The sequence below is a fragment of the Aspergillus bombycis genome (assembly GCF_001792695.1).
Source record: "Aspergillus bombycis strain NRRL26010 chromosome Unknown contig00070, whole genome shotgun sequence".
NCBI lineage: Eukaryota > Fungi > Ascomycota > Eurotiomycetes > Eurotiales > Aspergillaceae > Aspergillus > Aspergillus bombycis.
In genome coordinates, this window is record NW_019170072.1 from 105008 (window position 1) to 130274 (window position 25267).

Genomic DNA, 25267 nt, shown 5'->3' on the forward strand with positions numbered 1-25267 from the left:
GCAACCTATGGCAATCTCAACCTGATAAATAACTACTCGTTCCGCCTCCCCAGTAGTTCTTGTTACAAAGCACGGACACGTTTGCCCCATTATGTGTAAATTATTCGGAAGAGATGGCCATCTATAAAGCCACATGCTCACACGAATTATCAATCATGCTCACTTTGTTGGGTCTTACCCACATCACCACCCTTCCAATTAAATCGCGGTTCCAATATCCATGAGCTGCGGATCATCTGCCGTTCGGCAGTCACAATAATACTTCTCGCGAAACTCGGCTGGCTCCATGTTTTCCAGGACGATCAGGGCTTTCTCACTCGCTTTCACCTTGGCATAACGACCGGATGACGCTGTTCCTTCTGCAACGACAACTTCATGCACAATGACAGCGGCTAGGACACTCATCGTGCCCCCATCTACAGCGGGTATCTCCCCGGCTTTCAGGCAATAATTTGTACAGCCGTACTCATTTATCAGTCGATTTTGCAAGAAAGTCTAGTCTTCATCAGCCAGATCGAAACATTAACAATCGTAGGAACAGTCTCACGATTGGGTGTTTGTTAGCAAACGTGTCGTATATGGTCATATCAAGGAAATATGATTTAACATGATGCTTGAAGAAATCCTCTACCACGCGAAACTGGAAGCCCGAGTCAACAAAAGCAGCGCCTAAGTAAGCTTCAACCATGTCCGGCAGGCACTAGTGATCAAAATTAGTTGAGCCCTACACCGGGCTGCCCAAAGTACTCCGGAGTACCTTCTTACCTTGGGCGGGTCCTTCGATACTAGCCAATAATCCACTGCACCTTCACTTTCGTTCTCTGCGGCTTGTATCTCCTCGGCATAGTGAGTAATTTGCGATTGCAGTGGATTACTGAAGTGTCTAAGATGAGTATGGAGCCCTAGCTTAACAGCTAAAACCCCGAGGAATTTGTTCGATACCATCGCCATCTATAATATTGCAGTCAATAACTGCTTGGTAGTCAAAAGTAACCGTACACTTACTTTATGCTCCGTGAGCCATTGTGGATCCTTGTCCGGAAATCGGTAGAATAAGTCATCTACACAAACCATATCCAACAGAGAGTCGCCCAGAAATTCGAGTCTCTGATAGCATGGTACTTTCGCCCACGCCGAAGGGTACGATGGATGAGTAAAAGCTGAGTGCAAAAGGCGAGGATATTTGAAACGATAACCCAGTTTCTCCTCGACCTTGCGGCCAAGATCCAGCTCATATCCGTCTGGGCTCTGAGCTTGGTACTTCGGCAACATGTAAAATGAAGTATAATCCGCCCAACATAAGGCCCTATGGTTGGGACTGTCAACAACAGCAGTGACTGCTTTGACAGCCATGTCGAACCGATTATCCAGCCCACCTGAGAGCAGTGACGCTCCGATCAAGGCTTCGCAAACGTCCGCAACTGTCTTTTCTCCAAGTACATGTTTGCTCTCCGCCGAAATCTTCTTCCTGTGATCTCTACCATGAAGCAGGGTTAAGCCATCTGGGTACCACGTATGCCTAAGGCTTCCTGTCAGCTTATGATTCGGTACGTACAGACAATCTCATACCTTGAAAAGCCTCGACTGCGGATATACTGGTATAGCTCCTGCTTTAGAGCGGTGTTGAAAAGATTTTTGTTGCATATGAGGCACATCCGGTTTACATGGAAATCGAACTCGTCGTCATCCGGGTTCTGCACAAAGAGAGAAATTGATGTTGCTATTTTCAGGAAACAATCTCCTAAGAACTCTAGGCGCTCGTAGTTTTTTCCCATCCCTCTTTGGATATGTATTTGTTGCACCCGATGCTCCTCTGTGTTATCGGAGTCTTTCGTGAAAGCCTCCAGCGCATATTCGGGCTTCACAGATAAATTCAGGGTTTTGCAGCCTTCGAGCGCAATCAAATATGCATCCAGCCTGCTGATTATGGCCGGAAAGGCAAGGCAAGAAGCAGCAATTTCCTCGGGGATCTAAGCAACGAGTCAGCAACTAATTGTTGGGCTATATTCGATAAAAGGAGCTCAACTGACAGCGGAAATTCTCAGTGCCTCTATACAGATAAAACATCTAGTTTCGACGTCCTTTTCATTATCTGTCATCTTGTCCAGGAGGTTTCTCCGCAGGCGAACCAGCTCGGCTTCTAAAACTGGTTGCTCCCAGTTACATCTTGACAAAAACCCTGCCCGTGCATTTTTTGAACCACTTAAGGTATAACTCATGATGTCTTCCATAAACTTGCGGCGCGGAAGGAAGGATGGTGGCGGATCCGAAGGGTGCAATGTGTTGTCAATGGCCATGGTGAAGTACCGATATCTTCCGTCCCACGGGTCAAATACAAAACGATTGATCAATGCCTCCGAAGATGTATGCAGTGTGAAAGGTATCTCCTCGTTTTTATGCACAAGAAGTAGCAGTTCCCAATCCGTCAGAGTCTTTGGATCACTGACCTTCTTGGACTTCGTGGTCCCTGCGGGAGCAACCCAGTATGGCAATTTCTCGGGTTCTTCCTCATAGGTTTTGTGGAACACATCGTGGAAAATACGAAATGTGAAGCTTGACAAGTATTCCAATTCCTGCCCAGATACATGTAGAACTTCGTCCAAAGATTCAAGAGCGACTATGGTCTCGATATCATCATCTAAGAAGATGGTGAATGATGGAAAATCAGGCAATCTCTCACGAGTGAACAAGATTATACTTCTGTGTCGGCGTCTGAGTGGCGCTGATGGTATGAATGATATAATAGTAGCATATAGCTTTTCTGGAAGGGTACCCTGTTGTTTCTTCCAAAGCGAAGGTTTCGATAGCATGCTGTATTGGTTTGTACGCGAAGAGGTAATGGCAAGCCTCGCATTTCTCATGGCAGGCAAGCGCCTATGATAAACTGAATTAAAGTGATCATCGAGCAGTTTGTGTTTTCGGAGCAAGACACAAGTATCGAAGGCTGCGGATTGCTTTGCAGTGGATTTCTTCGGGGCAGGGATTCCAGTGAGCCCTCGAACAGGTGACTTTTCCGGTAAGATGACTTCACAAACGAAACCATTATTCTGTGGAAGCACCACATATGTAGCATGAGCTGATACCTCTTTTTCGTATTGCTAGATAACATAGATGCCTTAATTAAAAGTTCTTCGGTGTCAGTACGGGACGATGGTGCTCACCAGAGAGCTAGCGTAGCGTGCGAGAATAGCTAGGGCAGAGTGGTAAGTCAGCTTCGCGCCTGTAGCCTTGATCATAAACGTTCGCTTCTCTTCTTCACCTTGGTGAATTGAGTCTATCTCGCTGTCAATTCCGTGGAGTATTCGGTCTTCTGGAAGTGTTTCACAGAAACTCTGCATTAGTTTCTAACATTGGGTTAGAACTATCAGCCGTGTATCAATTTTCTACACTTACTTCAGCCTCCCGAACCTCGACTAGTCGTGCTTCATGATCAGTATTGTACCTTTCAATCATACTTGCATACTGTATGTATGTGAGTCAGAGTTTTTGGACACTCAGCAGTGATAAGGGTCTTGTCTTACCGTCGAACTTGAATGTCTAGCGCGGCCACGGCTTTGCACATACTGTATAAGGGTATTGTATAAGTCGAATCTAATCTGTTAGCATAAGCGAACCTACACTGTGGTGAAACATACCTAACTACAAGATTGCAGTCAGGAATATCGAGTCCTTCTTCGGCTACTGAAGTAGCAAACTTTGACTTATTAGACCTGTGGACGGGGGCAGAGGGCTAGTGTTACTTACCAAGCAGTTAATCTCCCCACTCCTGAATTTCACCAAAGCGAGAAACTGTTGGCGAAACGACACATTCATTCCTACGATATCACTAGATCGGACACCAATAAGCACACCAGGCCGTAGGTGAGGTATCTCTAAAGTCGAGAAAAGGTCGAATAACATCTTAGCAGTGTAACGCTTCTGTGTAAAGATGATACATTTTTTCTCCGTTGGATGCTCAAAGTGTTTGGTAAGCTTTTGGCGTAGAAGCCGTACTTTAGGGCTTAGTTCACCCGGAACTTTGGGGTTATTCAACGAATAATTCTTGACAATGTCACTAGCTTCCCGTATCCTTGATATTTCCCTGAGAGCGCACTCAGGAATCTGTGATGAGATAGATTGGGTGAGCTTTCTCACATTTCCTTCAAGCTTCGGCAACACATCGTCTGCTAGGGCGTGCGCCCATGCACGATCAGCGCAACATGGTCCCAGTTCGGAACTAGCTTGTAACGTAAACCTGAACACAGGTTGCAAAGAGCTAATGTTACCAAAGCGGGCTTGCAAGATCTGATATAGATTGGTCGCGAACGGCGGATCGAGTGTATCGTATTCCCAAGATTCCTCTATCGGACGTCTGACGACTTCTCTTAATAGACTAAGTTTCGATGTTGTGGCAATCTTGCTGTCTAGGAGAGCCTCCAGCTTCCTATAAAATGTAAGTCAGGGAGTTGTTCTATATACAGTAGGACATACATAGCTGATTGTATGATATCCCCCTTGGTGTCAATAGGCGAAGCTGTCATTCCAAAGATTCGTGGACGCTTGGATGGGTCTGCTTTAAGATATGATTCTCTTATAATCCTGTCAAAAATAAGAGCATCATAATCAGTCTAGGTTGTGCTTTTCTCTTTTCTCAACTTTGCCAAATACATACCGTGCGTAAGGATGGTCTTTCTTCGTGTGATGGGCTTCGTCAAAGATGAGTAGATTAATTTGATCCATTCTAATGTGTGAGTTGAGTAGACATTGATTCAATATCTCTGCGGTACAAACTATCACCATATTATTCTCAGAATGATGATCCCAGGTCTTCTTGCTCCAGAGGTCAGTACCCATAGCGCCAAAAAAGTGTGCGACATTCTGATCCAGGTTGTTGCGCAAGACGGCGGCTTGTTGGAAAGCAAGCGTCACGCTGTCCACCTATTTGCATATTAGCACCTCCAAAACAGCGAAGCGTTGCATGTATACGAACAAGGAAAAACGAGATACGATGTGGCTTTCCGTTAGCACGATCGATCAACTCATTGTGGATGATGTGCTTTAGCAGAAGCACGGCTATCAAGGTCTTCCCAGAACCTGTAGTACAATTAGGCGAAAAGAAGATAATGAGAGCTATTGAGTTGGGCCAGGACGCACGTACCGGTATCGAGAACAGCAATAGTATTCTGTGACTTTGCCCTTTCAAAGAGTTCTACCTGATATTCTCTCGGGTCAAGTATCCCAGTCCCGGCATCATGTTTGGCTACCAAGCTTGCTGTAGACAGCTCAGCGTCAGGCAAGTCAAATGTGGGTCTGGAACTATTGCCGGGGACTGTATCAGCTCGTTCAGAAAGCCTAAGTATAAATCAGCTAGAGGCCGCAAAGAGCTCTAGGCCGGAGATCGTACAGAGCCTCGAACTTGGCATTTTGAAGTCTTTTCCTTTGATAGGCGAGTTTTTGAGTGGGTATTCGTTCGTTATCTCCTGACTCGTCTGAGGAGCTGTCCTTTCCCTCAGTTGGCTCAGTTGTAGAAATAGTCCTTTCCTCAGACAGATTCATATATGAGGGAATCCTGGAGCTTTGACTGCTGACATGGCCAGCTACAGGCTGTGCCTCTGACGATGGCATCTTGGCTTTTCCTGGATTGCTCAGAAATCAAACAAGGAGGTTGAAGTGGACGTGTGCACTGTAATGTAGTACAGTGGTACTTGATGGCTGAAAGGAAGGATAGAATAAGTGTTATGACGCTGTGAAAGAAATTTTCCTTCAAAGAAGTGAATAGACTTACACCACATCGTGAAGTGGAGGAGATAGTAAGTATTGGCACTTGGTAGCGGTATGAGTGTTACAATGTTACACTGCCTAATAGTCCAGTAAACACATGGGTAAATCTATATAATATAGAACATGTCACGTTTAAAATATCTCTAGTAGTTAGGTAAACAGAGCTGGTAAAACTTTTCTTTGTTGGTTAGCTTTTCAGTGATAATAAACAAAGTCACAAGATAGACAAAAGACTACAACAGATTGTTGAAGTGACTTTATAGTATATACTTCTTCAACATTAAGTGTGTTTAATTTGGTGGGGCCTGAAGTTCCGATGGCGCGGAGCGGACCCATAATTGACCTTAAATTATTTCTATAATTTTACCCCTCTCCGCGGAGCTCTTTTATGCGGCTTTGATCTTTACAAAACATAGCATCTCGAACCACTACAATGGAACAGCCCCAGAACCTTCGAGCGCTTTTTGCTGCTGCAAAATCAGAAAAGTCAGCATTGGAAAGTCGCTTCGACACTAACACAGATCAATATCGCAACGATGTCAATGCCACAATAGCCAAGCTCGAGGAATGCGCACGACTCGTTGCGGTCCTAACGCTATTCAGCTCGAACGAGCCGCTGGAAGATATCGCAACTGGGGATTTGCCGTAATCTTACTATCTCAGTGTTTCTATATCCCGACCCAGACTAATTTATTCCGGTTCACACTAGGTACCTCACGGTGTCATACCACCTTGCGGAGCTCCTACAGAGATCGTACAACTCAGACCGCGTGTCTAGCCTTCGACGTGCACTTGAACAATACGAAAGATACCTCACGCGCTTGGATGATTATGAATTACTCAACGATAAGGATAAGAAGCTCTACGAACGGTATACTGCGAACCCGGCGTCCTTTTCGCTGACGCCTGTCAACGACGCCGCTGCCCGGAGAGAGGTGAAGATAAATAGGTTTAGGGAGGAAAAGGAGCTCAAACAAAGGCTCCAGGTTGGATAGACCCAGGTTTGAGGAGTTGGCAGTCTTGCTGACGTACCTGAAGTACCTCTCCGATAATCAAAGCCGGCTCCAGACCGACGACGAAGACGTTCGACACCTCTATATTGCAGAGATCAAACTATATACCCACCAGACGTTTCAATCCTTGGACCTTCTTTCACAAGAGCTGTCTATGCTATCGGCCATCCGCAACGCGGCACCAACCCATGATCAAATCCCACCCGAAGACACTAGGCGCCGGAAGGATGCCCAACAGTCGGAATACTCTGAACGATTGGATCCTCCCCTTTCCCAGCTTCTACAGGGAGGCAAGTTTGGACCAATATTGAGTAAGGCTGGGAAACCATTGCAGCCATTTACACTACTTGATCGGCGGACACAGCTCCAACAAGGTGTTTTTCGGTCTGGTCACAATTTACCTACCATGACAATCGACGAATATCTCGAAGAAGAGAAGAGAAGGGGCGGCATTATTGAAGGTGGCGAGAAGTCTGGTGTACAAGAGGAAGTTGATGAGGACGATATGGATAGGGCCGACGAAGAAACTATGAAAGCTAGAGCCTGGGATGAATTCACAGAAGCCAACCCACGAGGCTCTGGAAACACCTTGAATAGAGGTTAATACCGATTGGATCCTCTGTTACCTATTTAGTTCACTCTCACAACATAATTTTGGGGCCACAATTACCCTATCTTGCGATGCTTGTTAAAGGTCTACCTATAACCTTGGGATTCTTTCGTTGTCTGCCATTATCATCTCAAGACTCGAGAAACTAGTGACAGATTATGAATAGTAGGGTGACAGGCTTCCATGTAGTGCTGCTTTTCAATGGCACGTCTGACATTTTCTCAGTTATGTACAGTTGTCCGTTTAGATACAATTTGTGAATCACGGAGAAGACCAGCCCTCCGCCACAGGACGTCTATCTATACATTATTATGATTAAGCCGCCTGCTTATTCCGCTGGATATCCTCGAGGATCTTCCCTGCTCCCTTGACTACTAATTCCTTGGCAACAGTTACGCCAAAGTTCTCAGCAGCTTGAATGGAGTCGACATTTCCATCGATTTCGACCTCAGCGCTTTCCTTACCATCCACGCTGACAACGATGGACCTCATTCGGAGCTTCTTCGAACCATCGGAGGATTTAATCCATTCGGTTTCAACTCCAAGTGGTGCACTGCAGCCACCTTCAAGGGTTCGTAGCAGGCTCCGCTCCGCGGTGCTGGCAAAAGTCGTCTCATTATGACCAATATTGTTCAGCATATCACGCATCACCTGATCATCCTTTCGAATTTCGATGCCTAACGCACCCTGGCCGACTGCATAAAGCATCCCACCGTTTTTCGAGTCAAGGTACTGCGAGATGCGATCATCGAGACCTAGTCTCAGTAAACCGGCAGCTGCAGGATAATGCAAGTATAAGGTGAATCTTCCGCATCTAGTTTGGCGAGTCGTGTACCGATATTTCCACGCACATCAATAACCTTTAGGTGAGGGTATTTCAAGGCCAATTGAGCAGTACGGCGGATGGAAGAGGTGCCAACGACGGATCCTGCAGGCATATCGGATAAAGACATGTTCGGTAGCCCTTTCTTGATGACCAGTACATCCCTGGAATCTTCACGCTCCATCATAGGGCCCAGCGTACACGCGGGGGGTAGGGTAGTTGGTACATCTAAGGACAGTCACTCTATCAGCGTCCATTGCAGCATTGCTATTAGCATACGCGGATAGCAGACCTTTTAATGAGTGAACAATGAAGTCCACATTGCCGGCCATTAAGTGTTCCTCTAATTCCTCCGTCCATAGGTTCTTCGTCGTAAATTCTCGAAAAGCAATAGTAGTGTTCAAATCGCCGGCAGTTTCCTGCGAGTGTATTTTGAATTCATAGGTAGGATAAACCCCTTGAAGTGCCGAGACCACCAGGTCAGTTTGCGAAAGGGCAAGTTTAGACTTGCGAGTGCCAACGGTGAATGTTTTTCGCGATGAGGGGTTGGCGGCGCCAGGGGCGGGGTTCGATGTAGAGGCCATAGCGAGACTTGAAAGCGAGAGTATTGTACTAGGTCCTCTCAAGAGTACGGAATCAGCGAAACTGCTCGTAAAATGGTAATCCCTCCGAGGAGAGTCGGTTAAACGACAGAGCAATATACAATGGAAGGAGTTGTGGCCGTAACGTCAGGCTGGAGGCTGCAGAAAAACTAAGGTTGGAGCCAGAGATGGAAGGACGAAAGCGGTAGTAGTACTGTATTGTCTGTATTGTAATCGGTAATCCCGAATAAATTCCGACTGATCTGATGGAAGATCACGAGATCACCGGAAAACGGACAAAGATAAGACGGAAGATACAGCACAAACGACCTGGAGGTGAAAGACTTGACAGTTGCTTGTGAATCAGTGTAGCTTTTGATTTCTTTACCTGGGGAAGACTTACTTATCGCTGAAATACAGGCATCAGCCTTCCTTCGGCCTTTTTCCCCGGATTTGTGACAGACGGATTTGTAGCCACACGAACCTCGGCATCGGGAGACGGCTTATCACTGGTGATCATCTCCCCAGAGTCACGGACTTCATCGATGGGGTTCTGGAACCGTCGCCTCCACTACCTTATAACCGACAACCTTCTTGTACTTCCCTAGGAGACCGCTCCTTTCATCTCCCTTCCTTTACTACCACAATATTCTGTAACTCATACATTAAAGTTGCTCTAGTTCCTCCTTTTCTTGCCATTCTTCCTTTTATTCCCAGACGTGTAAAGTGTCTTTCCGATCGAACAGATCGCGATGGGCTCTAACAACGGAAGAACTACCAAGCTTGCTCTCGTACCACTCCCTAAAGGCTCTGTTCTCCTCCCCGGAGTTACCCTACGGATCCCTGTTGCTAATCGACCTGATCTTTCCAATCTTCTTTCGTCACTGGTTGACCGATCATCGGCCGTAAAGCGAGAGGGGAACGTGATCACGTTCGGCTGCGTTCCCCTTAGCTCGCCGTTCTTAAGTAAGGATGGTCAACATTTGATTGACAATGGAACTTTGGACGAAAGTAGGAGAGAAGAGTTTGATGCTATTGATGCAGGCCAGGCAAGGAAGGAAGATCTCTTCCGTTATGGCACAATCGGCAAAGTTATTGGCGTCCAACGCCGTGCCTACTCAGAAGCGTCCCTTGTGGTTCAAGGAATCCAGCGATTTACAGTAAGACGCATTCTGAAGGAAAGACCTTATTTTGAAGCAGAAGCTATTTTACATGATGAGAAAGGTTAGTTTACAAACCGTTCTTGACCTGTAGTGCCACCGAAACTGATGGGGTCGTTTCTTTTTGGACAGACTATTCGTCTAATGATCCGGAAACCGTTGAGTTATTCCAGCAGTTGAGGCGACTCTCCCGGGAGCTTCTGACCCTATTACGACTTTCCTCACTGTTGCCTTCTTCTTCAACACGTTTATCGCCACTCATTGCCCGCAAGTTCGAGCTGTTCATATCTAAAACAGATTTGACACAGGCCGGGAGGTTAGCCGATTTTATGGCTGATATTGCTGAATCTGGAATCGAAGACAAGCTTCGGGTCTTAGCTTCGCTGGATCATAAAGCTAGACTTGAAAGAGTGGTTGAAATGCTTAATAGACAAGTTCAAAGTATCAAGAGCAATGTTAAAGTCACCACCATCACCACGAATAACTTCCCTTCGTTTGACGTCAACCAGATCGATCCTCGTGATCGCGAGCTTCTTGCGAGACGGGCCATGGCTGGTCTCACTGGACTGACACCCCCAGGCGTCGCAGGCGGAAGAAACAATGACGGCGATGATAAAGAGGCAAACGAGGTTGATGAACTCCAACAAAAGCTACAAGATGCCCAGCTTAGTCCCGAGGCTCGAAAGGTTGCCGATAAGGAGTTGCGTCGCCTTCGGAAGATGAACCCGGCCAATGCCGAATACGGTGTTTGCCGGACGTATCTCGAGAACATCTTGGAAATCCCATGGACCAAGGTCACCGAAGACCAACTCGGTCCCGACACTTTGAAAAGGGCCAGGCAACAGCTTGATGACGACCACTACGGCCTCGAAAAGATTAAGAAGCGGCTTCTTGAGTATTTGGCCGTTCTTAGACTGAAGCAGTCCACCAACCAAAACGTCGAACATCAAATTGCCGCCCTCTCTAAGGACCTTGATACTTCTTCCGATGCAGGTGATATCGAGAAGGACCTCCCAGGCCTGTCTGAGGCAGATCGTGTTGCTGTCGAATCTAAGCTCCATCTTCTGAAGTCGAAGCGCATGACTGACAAGTCTCCGATTCTGCTGCTTGCTGGGCCTCCTGGCACTGGTAAGACCAGTCTAGCGAGGTCTGTGGCCACTTCTCTTGGACGTAAATTTCACCGCATTTCTCTCGGTGGCGTTAGAGACGAGGCGGAGATTAGGGGTCACCGCAGGACATATGTTGCCGCAATGCCAGGTCTGATTGTCAATGGCCTTAAGAAAGTTGGCGTCGCGAACCCGGTCTTTTTGCTCGACGAGATTGACAAGGTCGGCGGCGCCAATTTCCAGGGCGATCCTTCCGCGGCTATGCTCGAGGTTTTAGACCCCGAACAGAACCATACATTCACAGACCACTACATCAATATCCCAATCGACTTGAGCAAGGTCCTTTTCATTGCTACTGCTAACTCGCTTGATACTATCCCTCCACCTTTGCTTGATCGTATGGAGACGATCTCGTTGTCTGGTTACACAACCGTCGAGAAACGGCATATTGCAAAGAGGCACCTGATTCCAAAGCAGATTGAAACCAATGGGCTCTCAGAAGGTCAAGTCATCCTTTCGGATGAGGTTATTGACAAAACGATTACTTCATACACCCGAGAGTCTGGTGTCCGTAACCTAGAGCGCGAGCTCGGCTCAATTTGCCGTTATAAAGCAGTCCAGTATGCCGATGCGGGAGATGCGGGTCATCGGGAAACTTACAATCCCATCGTTACGATGGATGACCTGGAAGAGATACTTGGTATCGAGCGATTCGAAGAAGAGATCGCTGAGAAGCATGGCCGTCCGGGAGTTGTTACCGGTCTTGTCGCTTACTCTACAGGAGGACAGGGTAGTATTCTGTTCATCGAAGTCGCAGACATGCCGGGAAATGGTCGCGTGCAACTTACCGGAAAGCTCGGTGACGTTTTGAAAGAGAGTGTTGAGGTGGCCTTGACATGGGTCAAAGCTCATTCCTACGAGCTGGGGCTGACTCCGGATCCCAGCGAAGATATCATGAAGAGTCGGAGTCTGCACGTTCATTGTCCTTCCGGAGCCATTCCCAAGGACGGCCCCTCCGCTGGACTTGCACATACTATTGGACTGATCTCACTGTTCTCGAACAAGGCTGTACCCCCCCAACTTGCAATGACTGGAGAGGTATCTCTCCGTGGAAGAGTGATGCCTGTTGGGGGTATCAAGGAGAAGCTCATTGGGGCACTCCGTGCTGGTGTCAAGACCGTTCTCTTGCCTTATCAGAACCGCAAGGATGTCAAGGACGTTCCTCAAGAGGTCAGCGATGGTCTCGAGATCATCTATGTCAGGTTAGATCCATCTATACCCCACTCTTCTTGCTGCGTACTGACAATTACCTAGCCATATCTGGGAAGCCATCCGACAAGTGTGGCCTGATGCACACTGGCCTGGTCAGCATCATGAGAACTTTGTCGAGAGCCGACTTTAGTTCTTGAGCTAAGGTGATCGGCCATTCGTATGCTTGTTTGCATTTTGCGTTTAGTTTCTTTTAGCGTATCTCTACTCATTTGACGTTTGCATAGCGTGTTGTCTCGTTTATATAACATGGTGTCTCCTACGTATAGCATAACCTGTCGTGGGCACCCTGTCAATAATTTTTCTGCTTCCGCCGCTGCGATTCTTTTCATTCAGTACAGTCTTCCCTTTTTCTCTTCCCTCTTTCATTACTACACCAGTAGAACATACTATAACAGTTACTTTGAATATATTGAGACAGCATATAATACAGAGTCTTGCAATAGTCACCACATGATAGAAAAAGGAAAAGGTCCCCCAAACACAGACCTAGATCACCAAAGCGTGAAGAGTAAAGCCGCTTTTCTATACCCGGCCTTCCAGGCCTAACAAGAAAGAAACACAAGAAAGAAAGAAAGAACCACGAAACAGAAACCACTCATGAGCTGGTGGAGCTCTTGCCAAGTCCCGTCCGATCATAGCTAAGTCCCAAAGCCTGCCAAGTAGGTCTCCATGGTTTCGAGCCGTCCAGCAGCTTCTTCGCTTCCTCGGCGTAAGTATCACGCTCATCCGTGTTCGCCTTCATACCCGCGTCCGGTCGTTGCTTATCTTGGATATCGTTCTGATATTTGGCCGCCTTGTGGAACTGGTCGTACTCCCATCTGTAATTGACACAACCGCCTCGTTAGCCCACATCCCCCCACTCCAGTACGTAAAAAAAAAACACAGGCAAAAACGAAAAGAAGCGAGGGGAACGAAAAAGAAAACATACGGAGTCATATCAGCCGGAGCCTCAGGCCAAACAAACGGAGTCTTCATCTCAACCGTCATCTTCTTCTTCGACATAGGTCTCCTCAACTTCCCGTACCCAAATTTACCCAAAGGACGAAGCCGAGTGACCTTCTGCTGCTCGACGAAACTCCTCACGGAGAGCACATCAACCCCATACAGGTGCTTCAGGTAGTCGCGCATATCCAATTTGTTGAAGTTTAGCGGGACGTAGAAGGAAGCGTATCGCGGGGGGAGGAACGGTGTGCGGATGAGAGCGATTGTGAAGTCGGGACTGGGTACAATCAGGATTAGAAGGCAATGTTTCTCATTGCGGGTTTTTCTCTTCGAGTTGAAGCGGTATCTGCGTGTGCTTGCTGCAACTTACAGGAAGACCTGTTTCCGCATGGACAGCGGCGCCGACGGGGACACCCAGTCTGCGGGCTTCTTGGGAAACTTGGAGAATCTGCGGACCATTTTGCCGTTTGTTTGTGTGCCCAATGGGTGGTATTGACTGGGTTGGTGCTGTTGGGGCTTTGGGTCGGTTTTGGTCGAGGAGAACTTGATATCGTTCGGGCTTTAGGCTCAGCGGAACTTTCGCAAAGTTGCGCGTGTGGCCGCGCCGCCTGCCGTAGTGGTTTTGGCCAACGGATTTAAAGCCGTTCCAATACTGTTGCAAAAGGCTAGAAAAATAAATAATAATGTCAAAATAACAAAACAAAAACGAGGAAAGGAGAAAATATATCTAGTTATACACGAGTTGAAATTTGAATGCTGCCGAAACGCATTCGAGCAATTTAATCTTTAAACGCTCATAATGGTCATTACTATCATCTAAATCTACTCATTAAACTTTTTGCTGCCCTTCATGTCTACGAAACGTGCAATTCGCCCAGTCGTTGAGAACTCTCGGTGATTGCATCAGATTCAGACTCCTTCGACTTTTCGACACTGCTCTCCTCATCTGCGTTCACGTCTTCCTCGGCTTCGTCCTCAGACCCCGAATGATCCTCATCATCGCTTTCTCGCTCTTCATTGGCGCCGACCTCCTTCATGTATGCTTCCAGTTCACGAGCCATCTTCCTTGAAAACCCTGATGCTTCAACGTCAACGTCCAGCCGCTTTCCAGGGTTCTCAAGAAGTTGTTTCTTAGCGTCAGCGAAGAACGGGCCTGGCTCATCGCTCACATAACGGAACTTCCGCTGGAAGTAACGCTTAATACAATTCACATCACGGTCGAAGTACATTTCTGCATTCGCATGGTCGATCGATACCATCTGCGGGAAATCAATGATGACCGGAACCAGCCGGATGTTCTCGTCGTTCTCTGCGTCTGCTGGGGCTTTACCCTTCGCATTCGGGTCCTCTTCTTCTTTGATGAGGATATTGAATTCGTTAAAGTCACCGTGGATCAACCCATACCGAGCTAATCTCATGATCGTATCCATAAGCTCTGAGTACAGGAGGGCTGGGTTCGGAACCGTCGAGATCTGGCGTAGTGGGAAGGCGTCAATAAGACTCATGACAATTGTGTGCCTGTTCTGCGCGATAGGCTCTGGTACTGAAAACCCGTTCTCTCCAAGTGCCTTCATGAACGCATATTCCTTCATCGCCGCCAAGCGTGACATATACATCCACGAGCCAGTTTGCCGGTGTCGTAGGTAGTCTCGGTTAGTTTTGACTGTTCGAAAAGAAATGCGACCGAGACGATGGATCTTGAGAATGCGCTGTGTTCCCTGGTGGTTCGCAACCACGACAATGTCGGATTCCTTTCCGACGCCGATTTGGTTTCCGACGGAGTAGACGCATTTTTGCTTTTGGTGAGCGTTAAGCGCTAGATAATCGAGGCCACCGTAGGTGAGACGATATCCGTCGTCTATAGAAACAGTGGGCAATTAGAAAATCGCCTAGAGACACGGCGAAAGAAAGAGCGTGATCGACGACGTACATTTGGCATTCTTCACCTTCGCAATAAGATTGGTTTTGGCCAAATTCGAAATAGCTCGGTTTACACCACTACCACCTCGAAGACCTGAGATATTGGCGATTAACGGAGTCGGAACAACTTCATGGTTTCTGCTTCCTGTCTCAACCTAGAAACGTCTTTTGTTAGCTGTCAGACAACAGGTTACCAAAGCGGCAACGAATCGCGGGGTGATGAGGGGCATACCGCAGAGAGAACACGAAAATCCTCAGAGGTGAGGTAACGAATTGCCTTGGCATCGAGCTTCATGATGTTCTATAGTCACTGACGCCTAGGACAATAGAACCAGTGGCCTTCTTAAACCGCAGACTGCATACTGAGCGATGCCGCGGACATGGGATGGAGAAAAAGTGACAGCCCCCCCTTTGCCCTATGCCCTACTTTCCTTTCCGGGAACATCATTGGACCTTCTCTGGGGACCTCGAGGGCAATGGGCTGCAATTTGCCCATCTATGTTCGGGAATAGTAGGCTATACCCACCGTTAATCTAGTTCTACCCTAGTCATATTCGGTTTCTACGCAGAGCCAACTATCAGGTTCAGTGTAAAAGTTGGGTTATTGATTATACTCAGTATAAGCTCGATGACCCGTACTCTACCTCCACCGATATCTAACCAGATACAGAAACCATGGCTTAATCATGGAAAACAATGCATGTCATTTTCCGACTCGTGCTGAATACATTAGACCAAATCATATCAGAGCGCCGGCTGTGTCTTCCTGCGCTGGATTAACCCGCATAACTTATAGAAAACAAGTATATCACTTCTTACGCAGTACTCTGCTCACCCTCCCAGTTGGGATTCTATAACGAAGACTGTTAGTTATCTTGTTATCCATGCAGGAGTAGAAGAAGGACTTACTTTGCGCAGAATGACCAATCCCTCGAGTGTGCTGCTGAGAGGGATATACTGCTCATCCTCAAGCTCTGCTCTTTCACCGTATGCGAGAAGGACTGGGGTGCTTTGTGTTTGCCAGCCAGTGATGGTCTTAGGTCGTCCAGCCTGTCCAACAACATCCACAGCCTGTCCCACCCGCACATTCACGGTGAGGGGCTGTAGGTCCTCGTCGAGTGTAACAAGGAAGCGAGGATACATGGCGGTGATAAGGAAATAGAGGAGGTAGTGGTGTTCGGCAAGAATGAATTGTTTGGCGTCGATCATAGACACGAGGACTGTGAGCAGACCGGCAGCCGAGACACGTGACAGGACCTGGCGATCAGTGTGGAAAGGATTCAATGTCATGGTGCCCTTGCCCATATGCAGGAGACCTTGGGCAATGCGGACCATGAACAGGGAGTTCTGGTCACGGTGGTAGTAGCTGGCCAACTGTCTGAGTAATTGCGCCAAGCGAGCATTATTGGTACCAGCACCGCAAAGACCCATGGCGAAGATTGCATTGATGGCAACGTCATTGTCGTTGTCGTGGCTGTACCGCGACAAGGTGTCATACACCTTCATCTGTGGGTTGCTAGGGGTAATCAAACCCATAGCAAGGGGAACGGCTTTCCGGATGTTGCTCGCGCCGTAATGCATCAAATGACCGAACTGTCTTAGAATCATGTCTTGGCCGACTTCCTCACCCATAGCAATTAGTGACAGACCCAACACAGCGTATGACTGAACAAGCTCGTCGCCCTTGTTTTCATCGCTCTCTTCAATGATGTCATTGCAGATGTGCAGGAGTTCCTGCAGCTTGAGAACTGTACCCGTTCCAGCCCACGCGCAGACGGAGGCAAGTACAGATGTGGGCTTAGCCATAGGGTGGTCCACAGCTTTGAGAATATCAAGAATGACATCAACCTCTTCTTGGCGGCCGAAGTAAAGAAGCGCCAGACCAAGAGCCATGAAACGCGTCCACTTGTTCTTGAGCTGCTTCTGGCGATCTTCATCCATCAGGGTTGTGGCAATTGCCTCGCTAACTTGATGGTTCGAGGAACCGACGAAAATCAAACCCAAGGAGACGGCCGCCATCGCAGATAGTTGCATATCAAGCGACACATCTTCGACAATCGGAAGCAAAACATCGAGAAGTTCCTCCTTATTAGATCCGGCATAAGCCAAACCAAGACCCATGATAGATGCGACTCTCATTGGCACGTTCTTAGCTTCCAGATTATCGGGATCGCTCAGAAGCGCCAGAGCAGGATCGGAATCCAACCGGACACCCGAGTTTAGGATACCAATAGACAGTAGCGCACCGGCCTTAATCTGATCTTCCGTGGCATACGTGAACTTGTCGATCTTGTCAAGACCAACATCGACATCTCTGTGCATTAGCATACCCATTGAAGCCGTTGTCGACAACATGCCATCGTCCTTTGTCTTCCAAACCCAAGGGCCTTTATCACCCTCAACTAACATCATCTTGTCATTTCCAAATCCAGCGTTGGCAAATGAGTTGACGAAGGCGCTGGCGAGATTGTGGCGCGCAGAGTCGACGTTAGTCAAACCAGCTCCACGGCTGCTTTCCAGGTGCGTTTTGTAGATATCTTCTGGCATCTTGGGGTCGAGAATGTTGAGCTCCTTTCCGAGGGACTTGAAGTGACTGGGGATTAAGGTATTGTTAAGGCAGTCCATGAAAGACTGGTCTTCCTCCTCATCAGGCATGTCTAGCCATATTTGTTGTCTGGCAACAAGGAAAGCCATCTGTTTCTTCAAGGACCTATCCGAGGTGGCATTGATATCGCTCTTAATAAGCTCGGTGTCGTTCAAACGGATCGCGAGGACAACTGCCTTAGTAAACTCCTTATAGCGGACATAGATTTCGTGGGCCGTTCGGAGAAACTGCTGGTCTTCGGGATATGTGAGGAGATTGACCATGGATACCATATATAGACAGACTCTCGAGTATGTGTTCTCGTCCAAGAAGCGCGGGATCTCTTCGATGATTTCGAGCTCACTCAGAAGGTCAACGGCATCAGCTTCGGCATTATGGCTCAAGAAGTACGGGACAAGAGACAGCGCAAGGTCGATCAAATCCTGTACACCCTTCTCAGCGTTTAACCGGTTCTGGTATTCTTGGCCAATTTCCAATGCCAGATGTCTAATGTATTCGTGTCCCCAGGAACCAAGGTCCTCTGACTTTGTCAACAGCCGGTACTTTAGTGTCTCGAGTTTCTCCTCATCTCCGTAAGTCATTCCGAGCACTGAAAGCATATCGGCTAAGGAGTCCTAGATTATCAATGTATGGTTAGTCCCCATGCCGACCATACCCAGAAAGAGAAACCAACCTTAACGGAGCCAGCGGACCATTTCTCATAGAGCTCCGTAAGCTCATCGTAGTGTGGTCTGAGGAACTTAAGAGGCTTCGGAACAGCTGTCATCGACGAGGTTGAAGTCTTAATAAAGTTCTTAATGGCATCTAAGGCGGGGCCGTAAAGGGAGGTATCGGGTTCCTAGAAGCAAAGCGGGCAGGTTAACGTCATCGTTCAGCATATCCTAGGCCTATGCTGAAGAACCATACCTTTAATCTCTCTACGAGCATCTCCAGCTCATTTTTCAGTTGCTGATCCTCTTCACTTAGCTCTTCTAGATGATTCTTCCTGTTAGCATCCGCATAGGACCGGAGCATTGCCCGGTGCACACAAGTGGCTTTGACTCAAGACCACAACATACCTTCCTTGGGCTCTTCATCCTTCTTCTTCCCATCGGCTTGTTGCTTTTCATCGGTCGGGGCCTTCTTCGCCCCGGGCAGGTCCTTCACATCATCAACCTTGCCTTTGCCCTTGTCGGCGGGAGCTGACCGCTCGCCTTCTTTCGCCATTCTGACGGATAACAGGCGTCAAAGTATATCTATGTGCTATCGAGAAACCCGAGGCTTATGAATCAAAGAAATGGGGTCTAAAGTGTGAGAAAACCAGATAATTATAGTAGAGCAAGCCTCTGCACGACGATCGATGGGGCAGAGACGGGAGGGTGAGCTTGTTGATGGAAGCAGAGAGAGAGCTGTCGCTCATCGCCATTGCGTTGCGCTGCCGGTGGAGCTACCGCCTGATTATGTAAGACAAGTCACCGCCAAGAAATTCTTACATACATACGGAGTACATTTGCTACCATGGTCCATGCTTATAGAAGACGGTATAGCCTTGAATTATAGATAAAGCTCGTCACTATGACTAAAATGCGAGAATCCTTGAGTTGATCATATAACAAAAACAACTGGGTTGCTTAAAAGTGACCTCAATGGGCGTCATAAAGCTTTCGAAGATAACAAGTATCATGTACATCGTCCATCATCTCTCATTGTAACTCACAGGACTTCGTGCCTTCTAATTGATCTTTCATTCCAGGCACACAGTATACCATTCAATAACTTAGATATACCACAGGGGTCTTCTTGTACATAGTGAAGACAATATCTCAATCCAGGGCTATGGAGTTTAAGTCTCCTGCAATTAAGCGAGTGGCTAAAATGTCCCTTTAAATGGACGGTATATCAAGCGCAACTTATAGGATAATGGAGGAACTAGGAGTTTAAATTATGGAAGGTAATAGGTATGTAGCCGAGCTTCCTCAGTAGGCAAAGAGATCGGTGGAATTCTTACCAATACTAATAGAGAAAGTGTACAAAGGTAGTTGAGAGACGGTTTCGCGTTCAGTTGGACCGGTCGTCAACGTTGTCAGACTTGGTAGACTAGGCCCAGCCTTCTTCGGAATATTCTTCCGGGATTTGGAATAAGTCACTATGAACCGTCGCTAAAGTCTGAGTGCCGGTAGCAGCTGGGTAGAGTAAATAATAGTCTCTTGCGCGCATGAACTCTAGTAAGTACTCCATAACAGCTGGATATCTCTCTGAGATGGCCTTCTCATGAGACGAAGTCTCTTCCTTGGCAAGCCGCTCAGAAATAAAAGACTGGAACTCGACCCATTTGTCTCCGAAATACAGCGCCGCGTTGCTGTTTGGAACTTGTCCCAAGGAGACAGACATGGCCTCTCTTCCATCTAAGCCCGCGAAGCGACGGGTACCAATAGTTGGAGGGTCGAATGATTCATCCTTAATAGGAAGCGAGGACGGAAGCTCTAATGATACTCCGAGTAAGTCAGATACCGTCTGTCCCGCATTTGCCGAGTACTTGTATTTCAGCATAGTATGCTTTAGGTAGTGGTAAAAAGAGACCGATAACTCTGTTTGCGGGGAAATAATAAGCACATGGGTCATATTTGGATCCTGGGGATAGAAAGCCTCCGCAGTTCTCAAAGCAGCTTCGGCCGCATCCAAGACGCCATGTCGCACACGTCGGCGGAGAGTGATCTTGTTCGAGGCGTTAGATGGCCATTTCATCGTCTTCAGAAACTGGAGAAGTTCCGGATCCACATCATGGGGCAATTCAATAGTCAGGCCGGGCACTGATCCAAGGTAGTCCGCATCTTTCAGGGATCGAATTAATCTAATAAAAGACCCCGAGGATTCGGTAGGAGCTTGAATCAGAATCTCAACGCGCACATCATTCCACACTGTTGATCAATGATAGGTTAGTCTCGACATCACATACATCGAAATTGTGAAAATCGATCTATATAAATACCTTGAAGGGAGTGGCTATCCAAGGAAGACATCCACATAATATCCCTAGCAGCGGTGGGAAGCACAATATGGGCGGTCCTGAGCTCTCGGGCCTTCTTCTCAATACCTCGTAAGAAAAACACTTCTTCCAAAGACTCGCCTTGTGTGATCACCGCTTGGGGAGATAGATAAGCTTGCACGTAAGCTAACCCGGCTGCAACAGCCCTCTCCATGCGAGCATCCGTTGACCACTGCGCATAATCTACCCGACCATCTACAAGCCTAGTCTCAGCACATTGTTTCAGATACTGCGAGAGTATTGTCTAAACATACCATGCCAATGGATGGGACAGTCGCTATCATCGATGCCATTTACATGCTGGATTCCTTCAATCGAGACGTCATCCCTCCCCATGAGCACAAGATGAACCTCACTGGCCCTTTGATAAGCCATTTTACAGGCGAGAGGGAGAAGATCCGAGATGCTTTTGAGACTTGCGCCAGCAAAGACAACTGCACGACTGGCAGGCAATCCATGGGCACCGGGGAATTTGCGAAACCTATACAAAGTTTGACCAAGCGAGTGGAAGAGAATGCTTCCCTCATAGTAAAGATTCCCTTCAGGCGCAAACTCGTCCCGTGGTGGAGGACCCCGTTGAGGGATGGCGGACGATGGTGTGGGAGGGGACCATGACATTCCAGCTTTCTGTCGCGTTTCTGCAAGTGCAGGGTTAAACCGCTCGGGGGCAGGCGAAAGATCGGTAGGCATATTTCTAAAGAAGACATAGAACATATACAATACGGCAACTCCTAGTACGATTCGCCGCAGTCGTGGTGGCTTCCATTGTCTTGACGTGCGCCAAAAATGCGAAGGCTTCCGTGGTCGATGGTCGTCGTCCTTCTTCCCCAACTCTTCATCAGCCAGAAACGGCCTCTTGGTAGTTAGCATAGTTTGCGCATGTATATAATAGCTCCGGGGGAGCTGTTAGATTCAAGTGTGGCATTTGACTGTGGAGATGTAGAGAAGAAGGGGAGATGTTTGGTTATTGACATCAGATTAAAGTAGGGGCGGTTGCGCATAGTTCGGTTGCGGGATTCCGCGACAAATAAATTAAATTAAACGGCTTCTTAACTCCAGAACTGACACATGATTTACTCCACCGCTTTGTTTCCAACGTGATCGGCTCAATGGTTATTAATCCTTTTAAACAACAGACGGACTTGAATAGGAAACATTGGTTTTGAGTCAGCAGAAATATCACTAATCGCCAAGCCCACGTCGCGTCAAGGCCATAGTCTCCTACTAGTATTTATCTCATCGGTGCGCGCGGCGTTTGCTACCTAAGCCAATTGAGGAGAGCCGAGCTGATAGACAACAATAGAACTTATCGATAAGTACAACTCCATTCGAGAACCATGGATCCTGAAATGGACGTGGATGCTCCGGAGCTCGTGGCATTAAACGGGCAGCTGAAGAAGTTGAAGCGTCGAAAACCCCTAAAAGAATCAGAGTCAGTTCCAACAGCCTAAGTCGCGTCTCAACATATCCAACTAATTACGCAACTAGGCACTTGATCCAGATGTTGTGAATAAAATCGCCGCTGGAGAGATCATAGTAGCCCCTATGCACGCTCTGAAAGAATTAATCGAGAATGCAGTTGATGCTGGCTCCACATCCCTCGAAATTCTAGTAAAGGATGGTGGACTGAAACTGCTGCAGATCACAGACAATGGCCACGGCATAGACGTGAGTCAAATCCGCCAACATTGGTAACGCAACGAAGTCACTAATCTAACAAAGCGGGATGATCTGCCCATTCTTTGTGAAAGGTTCACCACCTCGAAGTTAAAGCAGTTCGAGGATTTATCATCCATTGGTACATACGGTTTTCGAGGCGAGGCATTAGCCAGTATCAGCCATATAGCTCATCTCACCGTAACCACCAAAACCGCTGGCTCAAGTTGTGCTTGGAGAGCACATTACAGTGATGGAAAGCTTATCCCTCCAAAGCCTGGGCAGCCGGCTGCCCCCAAGGCCACAGCTGGACGAGGTGGCACTCAAATAGCTGTGAGTGGAACCCCAACTTTAATAGCTGGTGCGACTTTGACCAATTTGATCAGGTCGAGGACCTTTTCTACAATGTTCCAACGAGGCGGCGAGCATTCCGTTCAGCGAGTGAGGAGTATGCCAAGATACTGGATGTTGTTGGCCGTTACGCCGTACATTGCTCTGGCGTGGCCTTCTCCTGTCGCAAACACGGTGACTCTGGCGTAAGCATCTCAACGCCGGTAGCTGCCAACACTATCGACAGAATACGTCAGATCCATGGAAGCGCAGTGGCCAACGAACTCGTCGAATTCAAGGCAGAGGACCAAAAGCTAGGATTTCGCTCTTCTGGCTATGTCACAAACGCGAATTACCATGTTAAACGCACCGTTATCCTTCTATTCATCAACCACCGCTCTGTGGAGTCCACGGCAGTAAAACGAGCAATCGAGCAAACCTACTCTAGTTTCTTACCCAAAGGCGGACACCCATTTGCCTATATCGACCTGGAAATTGAACCGCACCGCGTGGACGTAAATGTTCATCCAACAAAGCGTGAAGTCAATTTTTTAAACGAAGATGAGATCATCGAGTGTATATGCCAGGAGATCAAGTCAAAACTTACCCAGGTCGACTCAAGCCGAACGTTCTTGACGCAGACTCTTCTTCCTGGTGTTAGAACGATGGAACCGGCGCCTCACGACCCCGAGTCAACAGACGCTGAAGACCGTACTCCTAAAACGCCAGCAACAACGAAGAAGCCATACGAACATAATCTGGTCCGCACAGACTCCAAAGTGCGCAAAATCACCTCCATGCTGCCACCCGCAGTTCTCAATACTACAGAAGTGGAAACAACCTCTAGCGTTCTAGACCAAGGACTGCAATACGAAACCACTGACCGCGAGCCACTTCGGATCGCCCTCACATCCGTGAAGAACCTACGTGCAAGCGTCCGCAACGCAATGCACAACACCCTGACGGAAACAATCGCCTCCCACACGTACGTAGGAATTGTCGATGAGCGACGACGCATAACAGCCATCCAATCAGGAGTGAAACTCTACCTCGTCGACTACGGGATGTTCTGCAACGAATTCTTCTACCAAATTGGACTCACAGACTTCGGAAACTTCGGCGTCATAAGACTAGACCCAGCACCTAAGCTCATCGATCTCCTCCAGATCGCAGCTGAAGCCGAACGAGAAGCCTCCAGCGGCAGAAAAGCAAATTCAAGCGAAGAAAGCGAGAAAAATGAAATCTTCGACAACGCGCCAGACCTAGTCGCCAGAGCACTCATAGACAGGCGCGAGATGCTCAATGAGTATTTCTCGCTCGAAATCTCTGCAGCAGGTGAACTCCTCTCCCTTCCGCTTTTACTCAAAGGCTATCTCCCGTGTCTGGGAAAGCTACCCCGGTTCCTCCTTCGGCTTGGCCCCTATGTCGACTGGACAAGTGAGGAAGACTGTTTCCGCACATTCTTGCGGGAGCTTGCGGCGTTCTACACGCCAGAGCAATTGCCGCCCCCTCCGCCACCAGTAGAAAATGACGAAAACAAGGAATCCCCGAATGTGGATATGGAAGATGAACTCATTAGGAATCGTCGGTTACAGATAGCTCGGATGCTGGAATATGTGGTTTTCCCGGCGCTTCGGTCTCGCCTAGTTGCTACGAACCGACTCCTTCGGGGAGTTGTTGAAGTAGCTGATTTGAAGGGTCTATATCGTGTCTTTGAACGGTGTTGATTTTGTGAAGACTTATCAGCAGGCATCTACTACTATCCATTTAGCCTGTGATCACATCCATACCATAACCACGTAGAGGATTTGTATTGTGCCAGAAGACTCGCAAGTACATGGGCGAAAACTATCCTCGTCAGATGCCCTCATACTATACCAAATCGTATGTCCACATTTGGGCAGGTCAGACCCCCAACGCTTTTAGAGAGAAACAAAGACACAAAGAGGAAATGGAAATATATCGTTCCTTTTTAAGACGCCAAGGAAACTCCGAAGTGAGAACGGCTGGTCGAAGATGGATCGGAACGCAATGAAATGATATCAAGGGGAATCCGGATAATCGTCTGCCTTGGGTAAGCACAGTATACAAATAGCCAATTCAGCCGAAGGTTATTATTATGCGGCAAACGCCGACCAGAAAGGCATGATTATATACATGACAAGCATATCGTAGCATGCATTGCAAGACGTAACATCATTCGAGTTGATCGCATCCTTTAAACGCCCAAAAAGAAAGGAAAAATAAAAGTGACCCAGATTTTCCATGATTCGTCCAGCCGTTTCCTTCGTTTATCTTTCATGCCACACATATCAATCGCTATCAAAAACCAGATTACTTCTGTATCATGACAAGTGGTGTTAAAACACTGCATCACGGCCAACTGTACCGTAATGCTATGAGGCGAAAATTATCATTCGCACTCGGGGAACAAGATATCGCTTTATGTTTGCCTATCTCGAGT

The 25267-nt window shown here is 47.7% G+C and overlaps 9 protein-coding genes across 9 annotated transcripts; 3 read left to right on the top strand and 6 right to left on the bottom strand.

The window, feature by feature from the left end:
• Window positions 1-198: 198 nt before the first annotated feature.
• ABOM_007830 (putative RNA helicase/RNAse III) lies at window positions 199-5402 on the bottom strand (the record flags this gene model as incomplete). The annotated part of the gene is made up of 16 exons (XM_022534959.1): window positions 199-495; window positions 548-700; window positions 766-951; window positions 1006-1519; window positions 1570-1970; window positions 2031-3098; window positions 3162-3344; window positions 3394-3462; window positions 3522-3591; window positions 3636-3694; window positions 3745-4423; window positions 4471-4578; window positions 4652-4917; window positions 4970-5073; window positions 5138-5308; window positions 5384-5402. 16 exons carry the CDS (start codon window positions 5400-5402, stop codon window positions 199-201), a joined length of 4347 nt encoding a protein of 1448 aa, XP_022387154.1.
• A 791-nt stretch (window positions 5403-6193) lies between these two features.
• On the top strand, window positions 6194-7377 carry ABOM_007831 (IGBP1/TAP42 family protein; the record flags this gene model as incomplete). Its single annotated transcript, XM_022534960.1, has 3 exons — window positions 6194-6405; window positions 6470-6746; window positions 6799-7377. The coding sequence occupies 3 exons, from the start codon at window positions 6194-6196 to the stop codon at window positions 7375-7377; spliced, it is 1068 nt and encodes a 355-aa protein (XP_022387153.1).
• A 321-nt stretch (window positions 7378-7698) lies between these two features.
• Window positions 7699-8790, bottom strand: ABOM_007832 (porphobilinogen deaminase; the record flags this gene model as incomplete). Its single annotated transcript, XM_022534961.1, has 3 exons — window positions 7699-8159; window positions 8219-8434; window positions 8499-8790. The coding sequence occupies 3 exons, from the start codon at window positions 8788-8790 to the stop codon at window positions 7699-7701; spliced, it is 969 nt and encodes a 322-aa protein (XP_022387152.1).
• A 749-nt stretch (window positions 8791-9539) lies between these two features.
• On the top strand, window positions 9540-12455 carry ABOM_007833 (putative LON domain serine protease; the record flags this gene model as incomplete). The annotated part of the gene is made up of 3 exons (XM_022534962.1): window positions 9540-10011; window positions 10080-12315; window positions 12368-12455. 3 exons carry the CDS (start codon window positions 9540-9542, stop codon window positions 12453-12455), a joined length of 2796 nt encoding a protein of 931 aa, XP_022387151.1.
• A 465-nt stretch (window positions 12456-12920) lies between these two features.
• Window positions 12921-13726, bottom strand: ABOM_007834 (mitochondrial 54S ribosomal protein uL23m; the record flags this gene model as incomplete). Its single annotated transcript, XM_022534963.1, has 3 exons — window positions 12921-13143; window positions 13254-13544; window positions 13638-13726. 3 exons carry the CDS (start codon window positions 13724-13726, stop codon window positions 12921-12923), a joined length of 603 nt encoding a protein of 200 aa, XP_022387158.1.
• Window positions 13727-14121: 395 nt separating this feature from the next.
• ABOM_007835 (protein kinase RIO2) lies at window positions 14122-15482 on the bottom strand (the record flags this gene model as incomplete). Its single annotated transcript, XM_022534964.1, has 3 exons — window positions 14122-15125; window positions 15198-15342; window positions 15420-15482. The coding sequence occupies 3 exons, from the start codon at window positions 15480-15482 to the stop codon at window positions 14122-14124; spliced, it is 1212 nt and encodes a 403-aa protein (XP_022387157.1).
• Window positions 15483-15931: 449 nt separating this feature from the next.
• ABOM_007836 (proteasome regulatory particle base subunit RPN1) lies at window positions 15932-18998 on the bottom strand (the record flags this gene model as incomplete). The annotated part of the gene is made up of 6 exons (XM_022534965.1): window positions 15932-15953; window positions 16007-16038; window positions 16097-18406; window positions 18466-18630; window positions 18699-18763; window positions 18851-18998. 6 exons carry the CDS (start codon window positions 18996-18998, stop codon window positions 15932-15934), a joined length of 2742 nt encoding a protein of 913 aa, XP_022387156.1.
• An 870-nt stretch (window positions 18999-19868) lies between these two features.
• ABOM_007837 (uncharacterized protein) lies at window positions 19869-21687 on the bottom strand (the record flags this gene model as incomplete). Its single annotated transcript, XM_022534966.1, has 3 exons — window positions 19869-20689; window positions 20761-21012; window positions 21072-21687. 3 exons carry the CDS (start codon window positions 21685-21687, stop codon window positions 19869-19871), a joined length of 1689 nt encoding a protein of 562 aa, XP_022387155.1.
• Window positions 21688-22154: 467 nt separating this feature from the next.
• On the top strand, window positions 22155-24530 carry ABOM_007838 (mismatch repair ATPase MLH1; the record flags this gene model as incomplete). The annotated part of the gene is made up of 4 exons (XM_022534967.1): window positions 22155-22253; window positions 22306-22485; window positions 22540-22806; window positions 22860-24530. The coding sequence occupies 4 exons, from the start codon at window positions 22155-22157 to the stop codon at window positions 24528-24530; spliced, it is 2217 nt and encodes a 738-aa protein (XP_022387160.1).
• Between the last annotated feature and the right edge of the window lie 737 nt (window positions 24531-25267).